Source organism: Callithrix jacchus, chromosome 8 (assembly GCF_049354715.1).
Source record: "Callithrix jacchus isolate 240 chromosome 8, calJac240_pri, whole genome shotgun sequence".
Taxonomy (NCBI): Eukaryota; Metazoa; Chordata; class Mammalia; order Primates; family Cebidae; genus Callithrix; species Callithrix jacchus.
This window is the reverse complement of record NC_133509.1, coordinates 14,096,716-14,117,977: the sequence shown is the minus strand read 5'-3', so window position 1 is coordinate 14,117,977 and position 21,262 is coordinate 14,096,716. Positions and strand designations below refer to the sequence as shown.

The 21,262-nt window shown below is 48.4% G+C and overlaps 1 protein-coding gene across 6 annotated transcripts in view; it reads right to left on the bottom strand.

Annotated features, from left to right (window-relative positions):
• The window catches only part of SMAD3 (SMAD family member 3), a 227,017-nt gene that overhangs the window by 128,667 nt on the left and 77,088 nt on the right, over positions 1–21,262 (bottom strand). For 2 of the 6 annotated variants that reach the window (XM_054239368.2, XM_035258976.3), the window contains exon 1: positions 8,315–9,082. The exons of 1 other annotated variant lie outside the window; for it this stretch is intronic. In XM_054239368.2, the coding sequence (XP_054095343.2) occupies positions 8,315–8,520 (206 nt within the window). In that variant the 5' untranslated portion in view covers positions 8,521–9,082. Of the gene's footprint in view, positions 1–6,766; positions 6,893–7,826; positions 7,941–8,314; positions 9,083–21,262 lie in introns of those variants that run through there. 3 more of the 6 variants (XM_054239369.2, XM_078333470.1, XM_035258981.3) reach the window with 3 other exon arrangements.

Here is a 21,262-nt window from a genome sequence, read left to right as displayed (position 1 = left end):
TGGGCGACAGAGCAGGACTCCAACGAAAGAAAAGAAAGAAAGAAAGAAAAAAAAAGAAAAGAAACAATAGTCCTAAACTACCAGCAAAGCACTCAAGAGAAAAACCTACCAGATGTAAGCTGGGAAAGCCATGTGATACTGAAAAAGAACTATTTAGGAGGAAACTCACTTTTCATTTCCTAGCTGGAGTTTAAACTTGCAACTTCCACGCTGCCTAACAAAAGGCTCGTGCTTACGCAATCGAGTGTAGTCTTTCTTTATATAGATGCTTGGAAATAAATAAAGGAAGCTTCCTGGCTCAACTCTGACATATGAGCAAACATTTTCCACAGGTATCCTCTATAATGCCTACCTCTTCCATTTAACCATTTTTAGGCATCAGTGGTCATTAGTTTAAGTAAACTTCCTGTTCTTAGAATACCCAAAAATAGCAACAAAAGAATAAAAACTGTTCAATCCATCTCAAGAGGCACAGATCCATGTCTTCATCTTAGCATTATTTTTGTGTTTCTTTGTAGTTAAATTTCACTGATTTCAACTGACAGAGTAAGGAAGAGGGAGGGAAATAACCTAAATTAAAGGCTGAATTATAATTTTATTCTTTTTACTTACATAAATTGGCACCAGGCCGATAGAGTCTTGGAACATTAATAATTAAGAAAGATCTGTGATTCACTGATCAACTAGATTCGTGCAACTAACTGGGAGCTTCTAAAATGCTTGTATGTGGCCAGGCACGGAGGCTCACGCCTGTAATCCCAACACTTTGAAAGGAGGCCAAGGTGGGCAGATCACTTGAGGCCAGGAGTTCGAGACCAGCCTGGCCAACATGACGAAACTGGTCTCTACTAAAAATACAAAATTAGCCAGGTGTGGCAGCAAGCACCTATAATCCCAGCTACTCAGAAGACTGAGGCAGGACCATTGCTTGAACCTGGAAGGCAGAGGTTGCAGTGAGCAGAGACCTACCATTACACTCCAGCCTAGGCAACAAGAGCAAAACTCCATCTCAAAAATAAATAAATATAATAAAACGCTTGTATGAAAACCAATTCCAAAAAGGCCCTCCAATAGAGTTGAGAACATTCGAGGCCCAAAGAAGTAAAGTGACTTGTCCCAGGTCACACAGCTAATCAGAAACAGAGCCAGGTCTAGAACCCACCCAGGGCTGCTGACTCCTACCTCCAAAATAATCCTCAAACCCTTGATTATCAGTAATTTTTCTTTGACAGAATTTATGGGGCGAAAGACCTTGCTAAACAAACTTTCGCCTAGTCCAGAATTAGCCGAACTTCTTAATTAATCGGCTTCTACTGTTTTCATTTTAAACTGAGTCTCTGTCAAAACATTCTACAGCAGTTGCCACTGCGGCAGGCTGCTGTTTATAGCAAGGGCCTTAGATAACCAACGGTGGATAGTATGACTCGTGCTATAGATTTGCTATTTCTCAAACTGTTAATTAAGTTGAAACAAAGGATAACGTTATAGCACAGTGAGAGAGATCCTTGCCAAGAGCCAATCAACTGCAGAGCTTGGGGGATTTGGTTTGTTTGGCACCAAGAAAACAGAATTTACAAATTAGCTAAAGAGTGAACACATACAGCATTCTTACAATTCCAAAGAACTTGTGTTTCACAGCCAGTGGTCTAGAAGCTACAGAACACCAGGGACAGTACCTGCCCTGTTCACTATTTTGTCCCCGTTACCTGGCACAGAAATTAACACCTGGTAGGAGCATTCAAAGAAGGCATAAAAATGAACCTGACAAGCTCTCTTGGAATTGTTTCTGTTCTAAAACTTGGACTAGAATAAAATTAGAAACCAAACTTCTGTAGGGCAGACTTAGGATGGCAACTTCCCACCATTTCCAGGAAACATTGTGCTTGAAGATGGGGAGACTGAAGGCTCCAGGGCTCAGGCACTCGTCAGAGGCCAACAGAAGGTCACAGCCCTCCTTATCGAGGAGCTAGTCCCATCCAGCACTGCACCGGCCATTCATGCGTGCACATGGCTTGTGAACCTCCCAACCCCCGTACATTCAGCAGGCTGCCATCACAAGCAGCCTTCTTAGGAAGTCCTCCTGCCAGCCAAATATGAGATGTGGATTTGGGGAAGGGAATGGAGGCTTTTTTTAGTTTTGCTTTTGTTTTAATCAGTCAGTGTGGCAAAGGAGAAAAGGGCAAAAGTCAATTAGGACTATTCATGAGACTTGCTGATTAAGAAAGCTGCATTCCAGTCTTAGAGAACTTCACTGCAGTTACAGGAAGCTGAAGGAGACGTGAATGAAGGTGGGAGAATAAGGTTAACGGGAACGAAGGCTGATTTCAATTTAAAGCAAGCCCTGCTTGGTCCTATTTCATTAAGGAGCTCACATAGAATAATGGCTGTTCTGCGTATCAAATGGCATTAAAATCTCCTAATAAATTAACAAGTAAAAATTAATGGTCGCTCAGTTCATTAGATCGTGTTAATTTTATTTCCATTATAATAATATAGCAATCACATTTACATTATTAAACCAATATTTATTTTTTAACTCATTTAATTGGATTCCTGATGTGATAAGCTTAAACAAATTCTCTCAATTCCATCAACTTCTTTCATTTCTCATCAGAATTTTTTTTTTTTTTTTTTTTTTTGAGACGGAGTTTCGCTCTTGTTACTCAGGCTGGAGTGCAATGGCGCGATCTCGGCTCACCGCAACCTCCGCCTCCTGGGTTCAGGCAATTCTCCTGCCTCAGCCACCTGAGTAGCTGGGATTACAGGCACGCGCCACCATGCCCAGCTAATTTTTTGTATTTTTAGTAGAGACGGGGTTTCACCATGTTGACCAGGATGGCCTCGATCTCTTGACCTCGTGATCCACCCGCCTCGGCCTCCCAAAGTGCTGGGATTACAGGCTTGAGCCACCGCGCCCGGCCTTCTCATCAGAATTAAATGCAACTGTATTCATAGATTTTTTTCTGTTATTTATATTGTCATTTAAAACTGCATCCTTGCAAAGACTTTTTAAAAAATATACCACTAAAAGCGCCTATGTTCATTCAGAAACTCGGGCATCTGGGATTTATTCTCAGCAAGTGTTAACCAGAAAAATGAGAAGCTAGGTCACACCGAAGCTCTGAATTTCTAAACAGCCATCTGCAAGTTGTCCACTTTTTATCAACATATTCTGTCATATTCTGAGCTGCTACATCTAAAGTCCCTGTTTCCACGAAGGAAACCTGAATTTTAGGTTTGCAGTACTAAATTACTTTTTTACTTCAAAGAGAAAATGCTTTATAGTGGAGTAAAATATAGCACCCAAGTCAACAGCCGTTCAGTGTCAGTTACAAGGTAACATATTTATAGCAGCACTCAGTTTAGTAAAAGACAGAAGATAAAGGCGTCCTCATTCTTGTAGGGAACTATCCCCATGTACCAAAAGGTTCCCAATGTCATATTGCTGTCCAAAACCTTCCCTGGAATGACGCTTGTTCCACCTCTCACGGGTTCTCCTCTCTACATCTTCCTCCTACAGAATTAACTGTCTGTTTCCACATTGCTGGGCACTTAGTATATTCCTCAGCTACAGCTCATGCCCCTATCCCTTTGGGTAAGTCTGTCTCCCGCTCTAGACAGGGAGCTCTGTCCTAAAACTTGGAATAGTACTGGGACCCTGCTGCGGTCATCTTAGTAGAGCTCAGTGAAGGACTGAATAATTGAATAATGAATGAACGCAGAATCAAGGCTAAAGGAAACATACCTGTCAAGTTCTCTGGTTCACAAAACACTTCCACAGGATTTATCTCATCCTGACTTTACATGGGCAGACATAAAAGCTGTGACACATAGTGGATTCCCAAATCCATGCAGGTAGTGAAACGGTAGATGCAAGACCTGAATCTTGTGTTTTTTTCCAGAGAAAACAGATGGCTGTCGTGATTTCATTTTCTAGCCTAGTGACTTATACAATATTTAAAAGGCACACCAACCCTCCCTTCAAAAAATCATCCATACTAGATCTCATATTTCTACTGGTAGCTGGGAATTAGAGAGAGATAGCAGCTAGGTACTCAAATAATGCCCTATTAATGTTTCCCTTACTGATGTGTAAGCTTCTCCCAGGCAGTGAACTTTTCAAGTGTGTCTCTACAACCTCCTCTGGTACCTAAAAAATGGACTCAGACATGGGAGGGGTCCAATACATATCAATAAATCAACAAAATCCAGCCCTGTAACATTTGACTGGCAATCACCAACAGAGGAGTCGTCTGCCAACATTCAACTCCCAGGTGCAAGCAGGTTCTAAATGTTCCCAGGGAACATCAAGTAGCCTAGGTTCAGCTGCAGCTGAGTCAGGCCCCACATCAGCTACCTAATGCCCTAGCAGGCCCCTCCTCTTCTCGGCCCAATATGGAGCTCCCCTAATCAAAGTTAACAAGAGCGAAGAGACAATGGACTCCCTCCCTAGCAGCTGGAAGGGGGCTTGCTTCCAATGGGCCACACGGGCATGGTGCTCTAGCTGCAGCTGAGAGAAGAGGGAGGGCCTTGGTAATAGGTCTATCCCCAGAAATCTGAAAAAGGAATGTTAAAGATTAGGATCTTTGGCTGGGCACGGTGGCTCATGCCTGTAATCCTAGCACTTTGGGAGGCTGAGGCAGGCAGATCATGAGATCAGGAGATCAAGACCAACCTGGCTGACACAGTGAAGTCTCGTCTCTACTAAAAATACAAAACATTAGCCAGGCATGGTGGCACACACCCATAGTCCCAGCTACTTGGGAGGCTAAGACAGGAGAATCACTTGAACCCAGGAGGCAGAGGTTGCAGTGAGCTGAGATCGCTCCACTGCACTTCAGCGTGGGAGACAGAGCCAGACTCCGTCTCCGGGGGAAAAAAAAAAAAAAAAATTAGGATCTTTATCCTTCCTCCTTAAGGTGAGAGTCCCCTGGCGAAATTCAAGGAGATAACAGGAGGGCACTACAGTAAAAGATCAGATTCACAGGGAGGGAGCAGATGCTGTGTGTCAGACCTAGTGTTTCCTTCAATTCTCCCAGTTTCCACTGGACTTGGTGCTCTGACACAAGAAAGCCCATTTTCCCTTCCAAACAAGCAGTGCCTTAACCTTGCTCTATCTCCCAGCAACTAGGCCAAGGCATGGATTCCCCGCTGGAAGCACAGGCTACCAGCGTCCACCAGAAAATGAAGTTCTAAATGTGCTATTCCTGATATAACACTCTCACACCCTCTCTCATTCGGTGGCACACGCTTTTGAATGCCTCCGTTCTTATAAACTAGCGAGAAAGAGACTTGCAGCATTACTCAGGTACTCAAGCAGGTGAGGCATGAGAGGCTGTTATAAAACACGTGTAAATCCTGCCAATCCTGCCAGACATCAGAGTATCCTGACAGCCCCTTTGTTGGTGTATCTAAATGAAGCTCTCACCACTTCCTCCGCACCAATCTCTTTTACTGTCTTTTGATATTGGTAAGTGTGCATCACTCCAGCCCCCCCCCCCCGCCCCCCGATAATTGAAACACATTAGAGCTGGTGTCAGAGCGAAGCAGCCAGCCTGCGGTCTGGAAGTCCCTAGTATACAGCTTTAATTGCCAAATGTTGCTGTTGCAGCTCATGATTATATATTAGCCAAAACACGCTTGGCATAATCTCCTTAGACTGAGGGCTCCTTAAACCCCAGAGTCCAGATACTGCAGAGTTTTTAAGCACCCAGTGACCAACCCCCACCCACACAGGGGGATGACTGAGTTAAACACTTTCCTTTCTCCACTTTCCAACCTAAAGGCAGTGTGGTGAAAGCAGACTTTGACAATCAATGCCACAACCTATGGGGGGCTCAGCACACATGGATATCACCAGCAGAAGGCCAAGCCAGCCACCTCCCCAAGACGTGGCCTTTAGTTTTCTGCCCATGACCAAAACAGCAGCAGCCGTTGCCAAGGGACACAAGGTGACCCAGAGGCGTGGGCACAAAATCCAAGGATGAAAATCCATTTTGTCTGGATCCACCCAAACCACTGGGTTTCCCTAACTGGTGAAAAAAGGTGAAACAAAAAATGTCCTTTTGCATTAGGTCCTATCCAGGCAGGCAGAAGATGCCTGAGTCCTAACAAAGCCATGAGAAGGCCACAGGGCAGGGTCACTTGAACCCTCAGAATCATCCAAAACGTGCCTCTGTCTTAGCCTTCCAGAGTCCCAGTGGGGCTTTAGAAGAGGAAAAGGCAGGCCAAAGGTATAACCCCACAGAGGACAAACTACCAAGACCAGGGAAAGCAAGGCCTCTCCGCCAAGCCATCAACAGCCCACAGATACAGGAGCAACGGCACAGACAAAGGTCCACAGGGCCCTCCCCAAGCTAAAAGGGCTTTAGCATTCAGCAAAGAATGTATTCAGATCTTCAAAGCAGAAAGCAGCGTGGGGCAGCAGAAAGAGCACATGCGGTCAGAAGCCCGTGTCTACTACCCAGGCCTTTGCACCTCTCTCTCCTAAAGTTTTCTCAACTTTAAAAATGTGATAATCTTAGGCCTAACAACCTAACCTACTCTCCAGGGCTTGGCTGGTTGCCTGCTTGCTTTTTTTGAGAACCTCGGAAACCATGTGAAAGTGCTTTGTAAACTGTGAAACACTTTTCACAGCTGCCTGTTGTATAATTAATACCACTTTTCTTTTTCAACGCTTAAAGCGCTTGTCTTCAATGCACCACGGCAGATACGGACAAGGTAGGTTTGGGAGCCCCCTCCCCAGACAGAGAAGTAGGATACTCACCCACTCTACCCTCTCCACCCGCACCGAAGAAATACAGAAGAATTAAGAACCCGAGCTGGAACCAAACCCCGAGGTCTCTCTGACCATCACATCACACCACCTCCTCTGAAGTCAATTCTGGCTCCTGATCACACGCCCAGAGACTTCCCCAGACAGCACACCGCCTTCCCTCCCCCTTTATTGACTGGATCCACCCAGTTAAAAAAGAATTTTGTTTAAGTCCGCACTCCCACCATATGTGGCATTTATTTCCAGGGGAAGCCTGCCCTGAGTTCCTGCAGACAGATGTTGCTTTGTGCCTGCCTGACTCTCCTGGCAGACCTTGTACAACTGCCCCAAGCAGGTGGCCAAGGATGGAGTCCACCCTGGCTCCGGAACAGGGATGACAGCCCTTCATGGCTGACAGTCCCTGGTGCTCTCTAATCATTCCTCTGCAGCCTAGGACCTCCAAAACAGCCACCCCCCAACACACACACTCTCTCCCCTGGTTCGGAATCAAAGAAGACTGAGAGGTAGAGACAGGAGGCCAAGGTACCTCCACCCCCAATTCCCAATCAGGCACAGCTAAGCTAAGGAAGCCCCTGGGGGAGTGAAGTCACTGACCCCTTCTATCAGCCATCTGTGGGCTCCCGCCCGACCTAGCTAGCGCGCGACGGGAAGGATAAAGGAGATCCAGACAGATGGCAGAGCGCTTTGGGAAGGAGGGCTCTACAGGAATGCGAGGGCCGATGCGAGGCCCACTTCGGGGTGTGTTTTGTTATCTGCCCGGCTCCAGCCCGCCCCTCTCCCTCGTTCTGCACGACTCAAAATCTCTTGGACTGAAAGGAGGGCAAAAGAGTCGGGATGAGGGGTGGGAAATGAGGGAGGAGACCCTATTTTCTGCCACTTGTCTCTCCCATTTGGAAGTCAGAGCATTTGCACTGCAACCAAAGTGCGTGCGTGCGCAGGGGGCGGGAGACTGGCACAACCGAATCTAAAAATACTCGATAAAAACGCTAATCCCGAAGGCAAAGAAAGAACGAAGAAGGAATCTGTCAATCACGAGGCTCCCGCTCCTCACCCACAGCCCCAGCTGTACGGACCGCATTCCTGTAGAGGAAAGAAGTGGGGAGACCGGACTGAAGAAAAGAAACGCAGAGACACCACCACCTCCACGAGCGCGGGCCGCGGGGGCGGGAGGCGGCGGCGGAGGAGGGGCTCCGGCCCGCGGAGCCGAACAAAGCGGGCCTCAACTTCCAGCCCCAGCTCCCCGGGGTGGGGGCGGCCGAGTCCCGCAGCAACCCGCTCTCCCCTCCCAGGGGTGGAAAGGGAATGTGAGGTTTGGAAGCGAGAGTGCCGCGTGGAAGCCTCGGGCTCTGATCTTTGCAAATACAGAGATGGTTTTGTTTGGGGTCCCCCCACCCCCTTCCTGCCCCTGCTCTTGCTCCCCACTCTTACACGCACGCACACAGTCTCTCTCCCTCTTCCCATCTCCAACCCCACTGGGTCGGCCCCGCAGTGCCAGGGGGCTGCGCTGCTTGCCCCCGGGTCCCCCGGGCGGGCCCCCACCTGGGGATGGTGATGCACTTGGTGTTGACGTTCTGCGTGGTGATGGCCTTCTCCAGCTCGTCCAGCTGCCCCGTCTTCTTGAGCTTCTTGACCAGGCTCTTGACCGCCTTCTCGCACCATTTCTCCTCCTGCCCGTTCTGCTCGCCCTTCTTCCAGCCCAGCAGGCGCTTCACGATCGGGGGAGTGAAAGGCAGGATGGACGACATGGCTAGGGAGGGCGCGCGGGCGGCGAGGAGCGCCCCCGGCGGGGCTGTACTCGGCGGGAAGCCGGGGGCGCAGAGGGGAGCTCTGCCGGGGCCGGCCTCGGCCGCCCAAACTTCGCCTAACTCTCGGCGAAGTTGCCGGGGCGCCGGGCCGGGCCGCGGCGCTGCAGCCTGCGGGGTTCGGCGCGCCGCTCTGAGCCCGGAGCTGCTCCCACGGCGGGGAAAACGGCGGCCAGGCGGGTGGGCGGACGGCAGCGGCGCCGGGTCGGGAAGGCCCCGAACGCGGGGCGGAGGCGGCGGCCGCGAGACTCCGAGTGGCAGCAGAAGTTTGGGTTTCCGCACGGGGTAGCTGTTTGGGTGCCGCCTCCGGGAAGGAAAGTCCAACCCCCGGCCAAACTTCGCTCGCCTCGCTAGCTTTGATGAGCAGATCCCTCCGCCTCTGCTGCCTCGCAGCCCCGCTGCCCTCCTCCTCCCGGCTCGCCGCTCGCTCGCTCGCTGGCTGGGCCGGCCCGGGGCGTACGCCGCGCTCCCGCTCCCGCTCCCGCCCGCTCCCAGTCTGTGTTTCATGCAAATCCGCGTGCAGCCTCCTTTCCTAGCGCTGTCACCGCCCCCTCGCCGCCGGGGCTCCCCGCCTCCTCCCCCGCGCCCCGCCGCCTCCTCGCGCGGGCGTCCTATCCGCCCCCTGCTCAGGGGAGAGCTCCCGGCTGGCCCCCGGCGGGCCGGCTGGCCGGCCACTTCGCCACCTCCCCACGCCCAGCACGCCCACGTGGGCGACCCGGGCGGCAGCGGTCCTGGCTGGAGCGCACGGGATCCCGCGCAGCCCCCACCTGAAGTCGGGCGGGCGCGGGGAGGAAGTCTTGGGAAAGGCGCGGCGAGAAGGGCCGCGGGAGGGAGGGCTGAGCGCGGCCCTTGGCGTTCGCTGTCGGAGCCCACGCTCGGGCAGCTCGATTGCAGTTGCGGGCCGGAGAGGGTTGGACTCGCAGCAAGCAAGCGCTGTCCCGGCGGGAGTGCACCCTGGAGAGGACCCCAGCCCGGGAGGGGGCGCGCGGAAGGCCCGGGCCCAGGAAGTTGGGGCGCGCACTTGGCCTTGCGCTCGCTGATCCCCGTCAAGGCCCTTGGCCGGCTCCGGCGCCCGGGGGCTGTTTTTATTCTCTCGACGGTGAGATCACACCGGCTGAGAGCCTCCGGAACGTGTGCGAAGCGGGGAGGTGGGGACAAGTGGGTCCTCAGAAGTGGAGAGTTGGGATCTCAGTGACAACCTTGACAATGGCTGGAGCCTGGGGTCCCTTGAGCCTTGTGAAGCGAGTACCCGGCAGAAAATGGGCCTCAAAGACATCTGTTGAATTCTTAAAAGGAATGAATGGGGATGCTTTTAAATTTATCTTTGGAAGAAATTTACATAACCGGGTGTTGCTGGATCTCCTGATAGAGAAAGATCGGAAATTTGACACCCAATAAATGCAAGAGAGTTTTGTTTCCAAAGCAATGAACTCACAAAAAAGTGAGGCAAGACAGGAGTATTTGGGAGTTTATGTATTTAAAAAAAAATAAAAAAGCAAAACAACAACAAACCAACTGGCACATTGTGGAGCTCCGGTCTTTTCACCCCACCAAAAGATTTCAGGGGCGTCTGCCCGCAGGCCCCTTGGTGACTTTCAGGAAATACTCCGGTACCCTGGGCCTTTCTCTTGCTGCGGCCTCCCACATCAAACTAGGCAGTGTCTAAGTCCTTTGTTTGTTTTTAACAGCAGGAATCCCCCACCCCCTACCCCCGCTTTGTTTTTTTGTTTTTAAGTTATCTGCAAACCTTCAAGTGGGTGGGGAGTTACAAAGCCCTGTGAGGTGTGTCGGAATACACAAAATAAGGCCAGAAGCGGCAGGAGCCCTTGCCTTGTCCCAGAGAACCGCCTCCCACAAGCCGGTCTGCTGCTGCTGAAGAGCGCTGTGCGCCTCACCCTCGTCTCTTCCTAAATACCCGCCTGGAAAGAATCCCTGAACCCCAACTGGGGTTTGACAACCTGGCTTCCGTTCCTGGCTGGTCCTCCTGTTAACGCGCTGCCGCTGTGGTCTTAGGTTACACTCTCTTATTCCCACCCCTCAAGAGAAACAAGGATGACACAATCCACATTTATTGACTGCTTTCTTCATTCCAGGTAGCCCGCCTGCTGCCCTCTGATTCAATCTTAACAATGGTTGGTGAGGTAGAAGGTCCTGTGCCTCACGTTTACAGATGACGCTCCTGAGGCACAGAGAGATTGCATTACTTACTCAGGGTTCCAAGTGGCAGCGCTGGAATTTGAACCTAATACTTTGCTGAAACCTCAGTCTCCGATCTTGACAATGTACCCAGCCGCCTGGGTCACAGAAGGCAAAGATGACATCACTGATCGAGCTCTTTGCAAAACAGTTCTCTACACGGGCACACTGGTAACACCGCAAGGACTATTTGCTCACCTGCAAAATGGGGCTAGAGGTAGCTTCCCTCGCAGTCTCCTTAGGTGTCTGTGGGAAACTCGGGTGAAAAGGTTTGCATTGTTAATGCCATGAAAAGTGGTGGAAGGAGCTCAGCTCTATACTGCAGCCCTCCTGCTCAGTTCCAGAACTTCCAAAATAAAAGACGAAGGTCTTCAAGGCGTTCAAAGCCTAGAGAAGCACCAAAGAGTGGTGGTGGTGAAGATATGGCTGAGTGGGCAAAGATGGGCAGAAAGGGGCCTTGCAGTCATCATCTTCCGGTAAAATGTTCCTCTTGACCTGAAGAACTCCAACCGTTGAGAGGTAGCCAGAGAAAGTAAAAGAGGCTCGTGTCCATCTGTGACTGGCCTGGCTTCCAATTCTGGCTGTTTCTCTTCTTCCCCTTGATGAGCGTCTGTTCTCTCCGCTGTAAGAATGGAGCAGGTGGTTCTCACCGTGCAGTGGTGAATCCAGAAAGAGCACTGTAACTGTCCTCCTCTAGCTAAAGTCCCTTATGTTACACAGAGAGCAATGTTTGACCAAGGAAGTCAACTTGCACTTCGGAGGAAGAGCCTCAGGGAGATCAGAGGATTACATGGCGTGGAAGGACCTGGACAGGTATTTCGCCCTCTAAAATCATGGCATTAGAAGGGGCCCTCAGTCAGCCCTCTCATTTTCCAGAGGGAAGGAAATAACTAGGCAGCCAGCTAGTTAGGGTGGCAGAACCATGCTTCCCTGTGCCTCCCCTGCTGCCATCCATGTGATAAGCACAGCTCTGCATGCAGAAAGAGTGCTGAAGCCACCTGCAAGTCTAATAAGTGCCATTTCAGGGCTAGTTCTTTCTCCTCCAGCCTGTTTCTCCATAAGAAGGGTTGGAGGAGGAGGGCTGAGGAATTGATTCTCAGTGCTGAGAGGACCCTGCATGCTCTCTTGATCTTGACTTTGAGCAGTGAATGGGTGGGCCGCTTTGGATGGATACAACTCTGTTCTCGCACCTGGTCTCTTGGGGCCCAGCCAGGCCTGCTTTTGCAGAGGTTGTCCTTGGAAGGGAAACATATTTCATCATGGCAAGTGCAAAGTTCAGGAGAGGTGGGATGGAAGCAGAGACAGCCACTCTGTTTCCCTGGGAATAGTCCATGCTATGAACAGTTCACATTGTGAATAGACGCACCAGAGGGTTTTTATGTATTTGGAGTGACTCCCAAGTGGACCACTCCGAATGCATGAAAGGAACAAACACGTGACTTCAATTATGATTATTGTTCCCATTAGCTAAAGGGTATTTAATCAACATGTAATGAATCTAGAAAAAGCATTAAAATTGTCTTCATTTTAGGCCGGGCGCGGTGGCTCAAGCCTGTAATCCCAGCACTTTGGGAGGCCGAGGCGGGTGGATCACAAGGTCAAAAATCAAGACCATCCTGGTGAACATGGTGAAACCCCCATCTCTACTAAAAATACAAAAAAATTAGCTGGGCATGATGGCGCATGCCTGTAATCCCAGCTACTCAGGAGGCTGAGGCAGGAGAATTGCCTGATTCCAGGAGGTGGAGGTTGCAGTGAGCCGAGATCGCAACCATTGCACTACAGCCTGAGTAACAAGAGTGAAACTCCATCTCAAAAAAAAAAAAAAAATTGTCTTCATTTTACACAGACAGAAAGTGATGTGTATGAGGGAAGGTGATTTGCACTATGATGATAAGCAGCCAAATCAGGACTAGAACTTTCAACGGAGCACCCTTGCCTAAGAGAGAGCCTCTGTCTAAAGTCAAATCTCTATCTATAGCTCTTTGTAACACCTTACCCGAGTCAGCTCTTCTGTGGCACCATAATGACCTGGATTACACTTTTACCTCTACCACTTCCGGCTATGTGACTCTGGGCACGTTCCTTAATTCTATGCGTGTCAGTTTTCTCATCCATAAAATGTGATAATTACAACACCTTCTTAGGGTTGCTGTATGGAATCAGATTCAATCTCTCATATAGAAAGGTTGACACAAGAACCTAGTAGGTTCTCAATATACATGGATGTGATTCATGCACACCATAAAGAGCTATGCAAAAGTGAAAAGCAATGAATTCCATGTACACAAAACCAATGTGTCGATCTTAAACACAATTTCCAGTGAAAATAGTAAGACACAGGGAAATGAACAGCATAATGCTACTATGTAAAGCAAATTACATACACACAAAATAATTATATACAGTTGAAAGAAGTTATACAAATAAAAAGATACACATTGAACCACTTCATATCCATTAGGATGACTTATGTATTTTTATTTATTTTTAGAGACAGAGTTTCACTCTGTCACCCAGGCTGGAGTGCAGTAGCGGGATCTTAGCTCACTGCAACCTCTGCCTCCCAGGTTCAAGAAATTCTCCTGCCTCAGCCTCTCAAGTAGCTGGAATTACAGGCACATGCCACCACACCTGGCTATTGTTTTGCATTTTTAGTACAGACAGGCTTTCACCATGTTGGCCAGGCTAGTCTTGAACTCCTGATCTAAGGTAATCCGCCTGCCTCAGCCTCCCAAGGTGGTAGGATTACAGACGTGAGCTGCCGCGCCCGGCCAGGATGGCTATTTAATAGTGGAAAAGGATGTGAAAAAAATTAGAATCCTTGCACATTGCTGGTAAAGGTGTGAAGTGGTGCTGCCTCTGAGGAAGATCGTATGGCTTATGGCGGTTTCTCAAAAAACTGAGCAGAATTGCCGTACGATCCAGCAATTCTATTTCTGGGTATATACCCAAAAGAATTGAAAACAGGGACTCAGGTATTTTCATACCCATGTTCAGAGCAGCGTTATTCACAACAGCCAAAAAAGTAGAAGCAACTCAAGTGTCCATCAGTGGATGGATAGAAAAACAAGATGCAGTGTAGCCATACAATGGAATATTATTCAGCTTTAAAAGGAAGGAAATAGGTCAGGCACGGTGGCTTATGCCTGTAATCCCAATACTTTGGGAGGCCAAGATGGGCAGATCATGTGGCCAGGAGTTGTAGACCAGCCTGGCCAACATGGCAAGACCCCATCTCTACTAAAAATACAAAAATTACCTGGGCGTGGTGGTGGGTGCCTGTAATCCCAGCTACTCAGGAGGCTGAGGCAGGGAATCACTTGAACCCAGGAGGCGGAAGGTGCAGTGAGCAGAGATTGTGCCATTGCACTCCAGCCTGGACGACAAGAGTAAGACTCCATCTCAAAAAAAAAGAAGGAAATGCTGACACATGTTATATTGTAGATGAACCTTGACAATATTATGCTAAGTGAAATAAACCAGTCACAAAGGGACCAAATGGTGTGATCCCACTTACAGAGGTACCTAGTGTAATTAAATTCTTAGAGACAGAAAGGAGAAGTGGTTGTCAGGGGCTGGGGAGAGGGAGTGGAGAATAGCTGTTTAGTGCGTGTGGAGTTTCAGGTGAAGAAGATGAAAGAACTCTGGAGATGGATGGTGGAGACGGTTGTATGACGATGTGAATGCAGTCAGTGCCATGGAACTGTACACTTAAAATGGTCAATGCTGTTATGTATATTTTGCCGTAACTAAAAAGGAGGAATCAAACGGTACTTGAACAGAGTAGAATCAGTGTTTGAGGGTGGGTGCATGGGAGAACAGGGGATGAGGCTAAAGGGGGAAAATAAATCAGTGCATTCAGGTGTGTATGATTGATGTGCATAATCGAGGAGCGTGGCTAACTTCACCCTTCTGCTCTAGAGCTGCAGTATTATAAAGTGCTCCAAAGTGCTCAACATATATTAGTCAGTAGACCAACTGTTCTCTAGTTCGTTCAAAAGATAGAACCTTTGGCTTCCAGCACTGTTCAGTTCAGTGATCATGGTATCTCCCATGTGGAGAACTTAGTCAGAATTATTAAAAAATTCCTGTCTCACAGCAACCCCTAAAACATGCAGGCTTAGGCATTGCCCGATCTGACAGCTTCAGGAATGCAGGGCAGGAGATTAACACCCTTTGTGGCGCTACTCTATGCCAGGACGGGGCTCAGGACTTCAAGGATGTGGACATGTTTAAAGTTCTCAGAGTCTACAAGACGGTTGTTACGTTGCTGCTTTATGGAGCAGGGACCAGAGAGGCAGGCAGTTCAGCTGTTGCTGCCCCAAACCTGACTGGCCATAGCCTACCAACCCCTTATTGCCAGCCCAGTGTGGGTCCCTATGTCCCCAAAGTCCATAGCAGGATCTCTGGTATGGATCACAGCATGTCCCTGGAAGAATGACTGTGACAGAAGGAGCTGGATGCAGGGGCTGTCCAACTGTCCAAGGAAGGTATTCAGAGCGGGCAGGTCTGAAAGACTCGAGGCAGGGGGTTGGACATGGCGCTATACGCAGACCCAGGCATAGGGCCACGGCTGAGCTGGGAGCACAGGACAGGCCTGCGGGCGGGCACTTGGAGCCCAGGGCAGAGTTCACAGAGCTATTTTGAGTCCTCTTGCAGGATCTCCTTCTCAGCCTTCAGAAATCGCCGGTCTGCAGGTTGCAGGCCAGGAGACAATTCTGGGAGGTGTGACATTGTGTGTTTATGTTTAACTTTTACCATTTGTGTGTGGCCTGGTGTGTTGCTCACTCTCTCTGCATACAGGAATGTTATTGAGATTCACAGGTGTGTGTATGTGAGATGTCTCTGTCTGTCTGTGCCTCTGAGGTCTTGTTCAGATCTCATTCTTTAAAAGTCCAGCCCCAGTTGTTTAAGTGAAACGGGTACATGTTGTGTGAGTTTTCTCTCAAAATTCATGTTTTTGTCCTTGTATACATCTTGTATGTAGGTATATATGTTTATAAGGTGGCTGTGTTTTCCCTTTCTTATTTTCTGAGATAGTAAAGTCACAAATCAGTCATGGCTCAGGCCCATGGTCTATGGTTCAGTTTGCGATGTGGACCTAAAAACCAGTGGTTGGAAAATTGTTGGTTCATTATAATTGCATTTACTTTTTAAAAATACATGCAAATGGGCCAGGCACAGTGGCTCATGCCTGTAATCTCAGTACTTTGGGATGTCGAAGAAGGCAGATCACCTGAGGTCAGGAGTTTGAGACCAGCCTGGCCAACATGGTGAAATCCATCTCTACTAAAAATACAAAAATTAGCTGGGCATGGTGGCGCGTGCCTATAGTCCCAGCTACTCAGGAGGCTGAGGCAGGAGAATCACTTGAACCCGGGAGGCGGAGGTTACAGTGAGCCGAGGTCACACCACTGCTCTCCAGCCTGGCAACAGCAAGACTCCATCTCAAAAAAAAAAAAAAAAGACCATGCATATGAGCAACCGCCAAAGAGGATGCAGTGATATAAAAATAGTTCTGCACATGTGGTGAGAGTGTATGCTTTTAAATTATTTTTAATTTTTTTACATAAAAAATAATAGGGGCATGTTATTTTTACATTAAAAATCAACAGAGGTATATACCCAAAGGAATTAAAAGCAGGGACTTAAACAGATATTTGTATGTCCCTGTTCATAGCAGCGCTATTCATAGTAGCCACAAGGCGGGAGCAACCCATGCATCTATCAACAGATGGAGAAGCAAAATATGATCTAGATATACAATAGAGGATGGTTCAGCCGTCAGAAAGATTGAAATTCTCGCACGTTTCAGTGGGAATGAGTCTTGAGACCATGTTAAGTGAAATAAATCGGTCACAAAAGAGCAAATACTCTATGAGTCCACTTATATGAGACACTTAGAGTAGTCAAATCCAGGCTAGGCGTGGCGCTTCACGCCTGTAATCCCAGCACTTTGGGAGGCTGAGGCAGGCGGATCACAAGGTCAGGAGTTTAAGACCCGCCTGACCAACATGGTGAAACCGCTGTTTCTACTAAAAATAGAAAAATTAGCCAGGCTTGGTGATGCACACCTGTAATCCCAGCTACTCAGGAGGCTGAGGCAGGACAATTACTTGAACCCAGGAGGCAGAGGCTGCAGTGAGCAGAGACTGTACCACTGCACTTTAGCCTGGGTGAAAGAATGAGACTCCATCTCAAAAAAAAAAAAAAAAAAAAAAAAATTAGCTAGGTGTGGTAACCCATGCCTGTAATCCAAGCTACTACTCAGAAAGCTGAGGTGGGAGGATCGCTTGAACCCTGGAAGCAGAGGCTGCAGTGAGCTGAGACTGCACCACTGTATAATAGCCTGGGAGATGGAGCGAGGAGGCTCCATCTTAAAATAAATAAAAATAAATAAATAAATCCAGAGACAAAAATAGAATGGTGGTTTCCAGAGGGTTGGGTAAGACGCGATGAGAGTTAGCGTTTAATTCGTACAGAGTTTCTGCAAGATGAAAAGAGTTCAGAGGTGGGTGGTGTGATGGGAACAGAACGGGATGCATATACCTAATGCTACTGTGCTGTACATTTCATAATGGTTAAGATGGTCAATTTTATTATGTATATTTGGCAACACTTTTTTAAAAATTTAATTTTAAGAGGAAATAGGGTATACTAAATAAAAGTTATAACTCAACAACAACAAAGAACAGATTTTAAAAAGAGAAGGAAAACAACATGTAGGGCGAAAGCAGTGCCGGGTGTCTCCAGTGTGTGAAGCATGGGTCGTAGAATGGCAGAGAAGGAGTCAATGGTGCTTTGTACTCCCTGGCCAGTTTGAACATGTTGCTGGCCTGTTAGTGCTTCAGTACAGTCAGGTCCTGGGTGTGTGACAAGAGAAAGAGTGGAATCCTGACCTCTTAAAATAACATCGCATCTGGGCCGGGCATGGTGGCTTACGCCTGTATTCCCAGCACCTTGGGAGGCCAAGGCAGGCAGATCACGAGGTCAGGAGACCATCCTGGCCAACATGGTGAAACCCCGTATCTACTAAAATACAAAAATTAGCTGGGTGTGGTGACGTGCACCTGTAATCCCAGCTGCTTGGGAGGCTGAGGCTGAAGAATCACTTGAACCCAGGAGGCAGAGGTTGCAGTGAGTGAGATCGCGCCACTGCACTCCAGCCTGGGTGACAAGAGGGAAACTCCGTCCCAAAACAATTAAACAAAATAAAAAGAAAAATAATGTCACATCTGGAATACTCTTACTGCACCTTACTTACAACCCAGCATCTGCAGCCCATGAGAACTTCCTGCCACTGATTTACATGGTTTAAGTGTAAGGTACGCAAATTATATCTCACTAACAAGGTTTTTTAAAATAATGAAGGTTAGCACATATTGAAGGCTTACCCGTGCTGGGCCCTGTTTGAACTATGGACTAGATTCACTTGTTCGGTTTTTACGACCGCTTGTGGTTCATGTTATTATCATCCCCTTTTCAGAAGAGGGAGCGTGGAGAGCCCAGTGAGTGGCTGTGCCCAGTCAACCCAGGTGGCCTGCCAGACCCAAGTCCTTGCTCTCAACCGTGATGAAGACAATCAGCCACTAACTAGAAATAATCATATTGCACTCACCTGCATTTTTGTTTAACATATTGTGAACATCTTTCTATGTCAATAAACATATCTTTTCTACATTGTTTTGAAAGTCTGTAGAGCTTTTTATCACATGGGTCTCCCATAATTTTTTTTTTTTTTTTTTTTTGAGGCACAGTCTCATTCCCGTTGCCCAGACTGGAGTGCAGTGGTGCAATTTCAACTCACGGCAGCCTCGACTTCCCTGGGCTCAGGTGATCCTCCCATTTAAGCCTCCCAAGTGGCGGGCACTACAGGTGTGCACCACCACACTCAGCTAATTTTTTGTATTTTTTGTACAGACAGGGTTTTGCCATGTTGCCCAGTCTGGTCTCTAACTCCTGAGCTCAGGCAATCCACTTACCAAAGTGCTAAGATTATAGGCATGAGCCACTTCACCTGGCCCACCACAACTTATTAAATCAGTTTCCCACAATTGGATGGTGAGGTTTTTTCCAATCGTATTTGGTATTATTTAAAGTGCTGTTTTAAACATGTTTGTGTATACACATTTGTGTACATCCCTGATTATTATTATTTTTTTCTTGAGACAGAGTTTTGCTATTGTTACCCAGACTGGAGTGCAATGGCATGATCTCGGCTCACTGCAACCTCCACCTCCTGGGTTCAAGCAATTCTCCTGCCTCAGCCTCCCGAGTAGCTGGGACTACAGGCGTGCGCCACCATGCCCAGCTAATTTTTGTATTTTTAGTAGAGACGGGGTTTCACCTTGTTGACCAGGATGGTCTCGATCTCTTGACCTTGTGATCCATCAGCCTCGGTCTCCCAAAGTGCTGGGATTATAGGTGTGAGCCACCGCGCCCGGCCATCCCTGATTATTTTTAAAGAATAATTCCCTAGAAATAGAATTCTACTTTTTCCATGCCCTTACCAAACAGCCCTCTGAAAAGTGATTGCACCAGCTTATTCTTGCCACATCAGCTTTAAAAAAGTGACATTGTACCTGGGGCAGATTCTTTTCTCATTGCCTCACTTAATCCTCAATAGCTCCTTTCAAGGGGACAAGAAAGCTTCAGCTTTAGCTGTGACTTTTTTTTGGTCTTTTTTCTGAAATCAACAAAGGAAAACCAGACTCCACTGAAGGACCTCCTAGCGCCAAGCAGAGAGCTGCCTGCCCTAAGGTGAGGAATCACAGGATGTCATTGTTATCAGATGTACAAAGCTTTCTTTCTCAGACACCTCCCCTGCTCTCCTGTAGGTATTGGTGTTCCTCAGAGCCAAGTACTTGGCTCTTTTCTTTTCTCTTTTCAGATGGAGTCTCACTCTGTTGCCCAGGCTGGAGTGCAGTGGTGCGATGTCGGCTCACTGCAACCTCCACCTCCCGGGTTCAAGCAATTCTCCTGCCTCAGCCTCCCAAGTAGCTAGGAGTACAGGCATCTGCCACCACTCTTGGCTAATTTTTGTATTATTAGTAGAAATGGGGTTTCACCATATTGGCCCTGCTGGTCTCAAACTCCTGACCTAGTGATCTGCCCACCTCAGCCTCCCAAAGTGCTGGGATTACAGGTGTGAGCCAATGCACCTGGCCCGCCTCTTTTCTTTTCTGTCCTCTCCCTGGGAGACTCACTCATCCTTGAGTCTCACCTTAACCTTATAAACTGACTCCCATATCCGAGTATCCTGCCCAGACTCCTCAACAAAGCCCCAGGCTCAGACATCAGACCAAATCATTTGGACCTCCCATTTGGTAGCCCACCGTCAACTCAAAGTTGGTTCGGAACTGAGTTTGTCAGCTTTCTCCATGAACCTCCTCCTCCTCCTCCTCCTTCCCTCCTCTAGGGACACCACCATAATTTACAGTCACAGAAGTCAACAGCCTGGGGACCCTGCCTTGCTCACACCCCAAACGCTGTGGAATCCTCCTCTGCAACACCCAGCCTTCATCTTAATTCAGGCCCCCATCACTGCTCACCACCAATTGTTACAATAAGTTTCCAATTGTCTCCATTCTCTGCTTGCTGCCAGAGTGAGCATTCTAAAGCACAAGTCCAGTTTGCATCTCTCTTGCTTTAAAATTAAAACAAAGAATGCTTTCAGTGATTTGCTGTTATCTACAGCAGTGCTGTCCAATAGAAATATAATGGGGGGCCGGGCATGGTGACTCACACCTGTAATCCCAGCACTTTGGTAGGCCGAGACGGGCAGATCACTTGAGGTCAGGAGTTCAAGACCAGCCTGGCCAACATGGTGAAACCCTGTCTCTAATAAAAATACAAAAATCGGCCGGGTGTGGTCGCTCACGCCTATAATCCCAGCACTTTGGGAGGCCGAGGAGGGTGGATCACGAGGGCAAGAGATCGAGACCATCCTGGTCAACAAGGTGAAACCCCGTCTCTACTAAAAATACAAAAAAATAGCTGGGCATGGTGGTGCGTGCCTGTAGTCCCAGCTACTCGGGAGGCTGAGGCAGGAGAATTGCTTGAACCCAGGAGGCGGAGGCTGCAGTGAGCCAAGATCGTGCCATTGCACTCCAGTCTGGGTAACAACAGTGAAACTCTGTCTCAAAAAAAAAAAAAAAACCCACAAATATCAGCTGGATGTGGTGGTGGGTACCTGTAATCCCAGCTACTGAGGTTGAGGCAGGAGAATCACTTGAACCCGGGAAGTGGGCCGAGATTACGCTACTGCACTCCAGCCTGAGCAACAGAGCCATACTCCATCTGAAACAAACAAAAAAAGAAACCAAAGGCTAGAAAGATGAAGTGACTCACACAAGGTCTCATAACTAACACGTGGCCTCTGGACTTACAGTACAGACTCTCGGTCCTGGTTCATCCCACCCCTAGGTTAGGTGACGGCGTAGGTCTAACCTGTAGTGTACACATAGGAAGATGGAAGTGAAGATTG